Genomic DNA, 3,606 nt, shown 5'->3' on the forward strand with positions numbered 1-3,606 from the left:
TGAACACAAATACCTGTACTTTCTACTTCTTACATGTTGAACACAAATACCTGTACTTTCTACTTCTTACATGTTGAACCCAAATACCTGTACTTTCTACTTCTTACATGTTGAACCCAAATACCTGTACTTTCTACTTCTTACATGTTGAACACAAATACCTGTACTTTCTACTTCTCTCATTTTCCAAACAGGCTGGTTCCTTTAGTCTGAATGTGTGTTTGGTGGCGTGATCATTATTATTTAGAGTCATTGCGTGCCTATTGATTTGAACACGATCCGTGTATCCATCATTTCCTGGTCTTCTCTAAAGAAGAGGGACCAATGGAAACGTTGTCATGTTGCCGTTGTTCAGCATGGAAACATTCATTAGCTAACAATGACATTATTGTTCTATTAATATAAAGGGAGGTCAGGTACTCTTTAAAACAGCTGCTAGTTATGGGTACTTTTTACTGAAGTACATTTCAAAGCCTCTTTACTTTGACTTGAGTAAAGAAGTTTAGTCAGTACTTCTACTTTTACCAGAGTATTTATAAACACGAGTATCTGTACTTCTACTTGAGTAAAGGATGTGTGTACTTTTGCCATCTCTGATCATTTGTATGTGTTTCTCTCAGGTTGAGGAGGTGAAGAAGATGAAGGTCGGTGATCCTCTGGACCGGTCCACAGACCACGGACCTCAGAACCACAAAGCCCACCTGGACAAACTGGTGGATTTCTGTCAGACTGGGATCAAAGAGGGGGCCACGCTGATTTGTGGAGGAAAACAGGTGCAGAGACCAGGTAAACCTTCATGATGTCAGCCATTAGGAGGCAGGTTGACTCCATTGTTTCTGACGAGAAGAGTAACGCTACTCCTTTTAAGGTGCCACCAGGCAGATGCGTAACGTTCTCTCTGGTTGTTGTGTCTGCCTCCAGGTTTCTTCTTCGAGCCCACGCTCTTCACCGATGTTCAGGACCACATGTTCATCGCTAAAGAAGAGTCCTTCGGCCCCATCATGATCATCTCCTCGTTCAAGGGCGGGTAAGAGGCTGTGTCCATTTCTGAGCATCTGTCTTCTATTGTTTCCAATTAGGAGATCATGTAATCTAAAAAGAAATGGCAGAACCCAAAGTCTTTATTCTGAGCAGTCTGCCCTTTTTGTGCTGCCTCTCCGACACTTCAAAGTAAACATCCTTTAAGGCTTCAGAAAGCAGCGCTGAAGACGCTGTAGAAATTGGAGAAGAAGCTTGTCTTGACCATGTCTATCAAATCATAACAAAGACCAAAAGCTCATTTGTTTGAACAGATCGACCGGCAAACACTTAACTACGTAATCTTTCTGATCAAAAATCTTTTTATTGCGTTTCGACAATGCGTAACCAGGGTTTGTCATTTAGAAATGAAAAGCAAAATATATGCATAAAATGAGACAGTGGTCTGTACTGGTTGTATGTACAATGTATACTTAATGTAACAGCTGGGGGGCATTAAAAATCGCCTGTCCCTTTACGCTGATATCGTTTTATTATAAAAACTGTCATTTCCAGCGCTCAATAAACTGATAAAGGATGTTGGTACGTTTTCAGGGTATAAGGTGAATAGTTAGAAATGTAACATTCTTCTACCTAAAGAATCTGAAAGACTTAATCCAGCTCTTCAAACAGATTTCCCTGGAAGTTTTTAAATATTTAGGAATACAGATTACACCTGAAATAGAAGACCTCGTTCCAACAAACTATGACCCCATAATAGCTTCTGTGATTAATACTTAACGTATGTTTGAGAAAATGCTGAAGAGGTTCTGTGCCTTTCTCTCTGCCTCATCCCCTCTTGTGTATCCCCTCCCTCCTCTCTTCTCCCTGCCTCAGTGATGTGGACGACGTCCTGAGGAGAGCCAACGACACAGAGTTCGGCCTGGCGTCGGGGGTTTTCACGCGGGACATCAGCAAAGCTCTGTACGTCAGCGAGAAGCTGAACGCCGGCACCGTGTTCGTCAACACTTACAACAAGACGGACGTGGCTTCACCTTTCGGAGGATTCAAGCAGTCCGGATTTGGAAAAGACCTCGGTAAGAAACGGCTGACTCTGGATCTGTTGTTCGTGCAGGGGGGAAGAATTGGCTTTGCAATTAAACAATTAATCACTTAAACACGATGGACATGTCTCCATACTGACACACTACAACATTAACATGCTCTTACAAGTATCTGTTATTGATAAAAACAGGATTATATATTTTATAATGATGTGAAAAAGCCATCCTGCACACTTTGGACTTTAACTTCTGATCATTATATTCAGTTGACTCTGTACTTCTACTTGAATAACATTTTGAGTTCAGGACTTTTACTTTATAGGGTTTTTTTAATTTTTTTAAACAATATGTTTATTAATGTTTCATTATTTTAAACAACATAGCTACAAGACACACACAGGCAACAAATACAATTTAAATATATAATAAAAAAGAGATGAAATGAAAACAAATAAAGATAAAAACAATTAGGCAGTAGCAACATTATCCTCACAAGTGTACATAGTCCCAGCAGTTTAAGAAGCACTTTCCTTTTCCTTTCAGCCACATGGCTCTCGTGGATTCTCATTGTTCTTATTTCGTAGCATGTTTGAAACATTATCATTCCCTAACTGAGTAAACGGGTCCTTAACCCTATCAAAGGTTTCGTTTTTCCTTTTCTGAATATACGTTATCTTCTCCATAGAACAGCAATTACTCATTTCCCTCAGCCATTGGCCAATCCCCTTTTAGGGGTATTTGAAGTATTTAGAGTAAAGGATCTGAGTACTTCCTCAATATCTGAGTACTTATTGTCTGTTTCTCTTTCTCTGCAACAGGACAAGACGCTCTGAATGAATACCTGAGGACGAAGGCAGTGACCATCGAGTATTAAGAGGAGGAGGAAGCGGTGAAAAGTGGAGGATGGAGTGATTTGCTCTCGCTATAAGTGACTGCCTCTCATTAGTGAATACTAATCCTGTGCCTTAACACGATCAATCAGTCTAACAAATGAATGTTGAGTCCTGGTCCATGCTGTAGTAAGGACTGTCATATAAATACGCCCAAGTGACCTCAGACTGTTTGTAATCAATGTGATTTAGTAGGAAAGAGATGAGCAAGGAGGTCAAACATCAGGATCCTGATCAACATGTCAGGGTTTTTCTTTATTAACGACCGCTTCGCTGCACATTATCCAGCTTATTACACGGCTGCGTACAAAATAAACCAACAACTTGTTTCAGGAATATTGATAAAAAATGATTTAAAAATAATTTGTCCGTCTTCTTCTGCTGTTCCCTTTAGTGTTTACTTCCTGGCCGTTTCTCAATCGAGAGTACACATGCTGCAGAGCAACTATTTCAAGTATACTACGTCATAGAGTGGCGCAGAATGCTGGGCATTTAACATGCATTTAAACAGTCCTTCGGTGCCACTCTATGACGTAGTATACTTGAAATAGTTGCTCTGCAGCATGTGTACTCGACATTGAGAAACGGCCACAGTCTGTCTTCTTCTGCTTTTCCTGTTAGTGTTTACTTCCTGTCTGTCTTCTTCTGCTTTTCCTGTTTGTGTTTACTTCCTGTCTGTCTTCTTCTGCTGATTT

The 3,606-nt window shown here is 40.3% G+C and overlaps 1 protein-coding gene across 1 annotated transcript; it reads left to right on the forward strand.

Moving 5' to 3' along the window:
- Positions 1–600: 600 nt before the first annotated feature.
- Positions 601–3,327, forward strand: LOC104944619 (cytosolic 10-formyltetrahydrofolate dehydrogenase-like). Its single transcript, XM_010770186.1, has 4 exons — positions 601–786; positions 922–1,027; positions 1,855–2,054; positions 2,840–3,327. The coding sequence occupies exons 1-4, from the start codon at positions 606–608 to the stop codon at positions 2,893–2,895; spliced, it is 543 nt and encodes a 180-aa protein (XP_010768488.1). The 5' UTR covers positions 601–605; the 3' UTR covers positions 2,896–3,327.
- The last annotated feature ends 279 nt before the right edge of the window (positions 3,328–3,606 follow it).

This window comes from Notothenia coriiceps, unplaced genomic scaffold, assembly GCF_000735185.1.
Source record: "Notothenia coriiceps isolate Sejong01 unplaced genomic scaffold, NC01 NC01_scaffold00008499, whole genome shotgun sequence".
Lineage (NCBI taxonomy): Eukaryota > Metazoa > Chordata > Actinopteri > Perciformes > Nototheniidae > Notothenia > Notothenia coriiceps.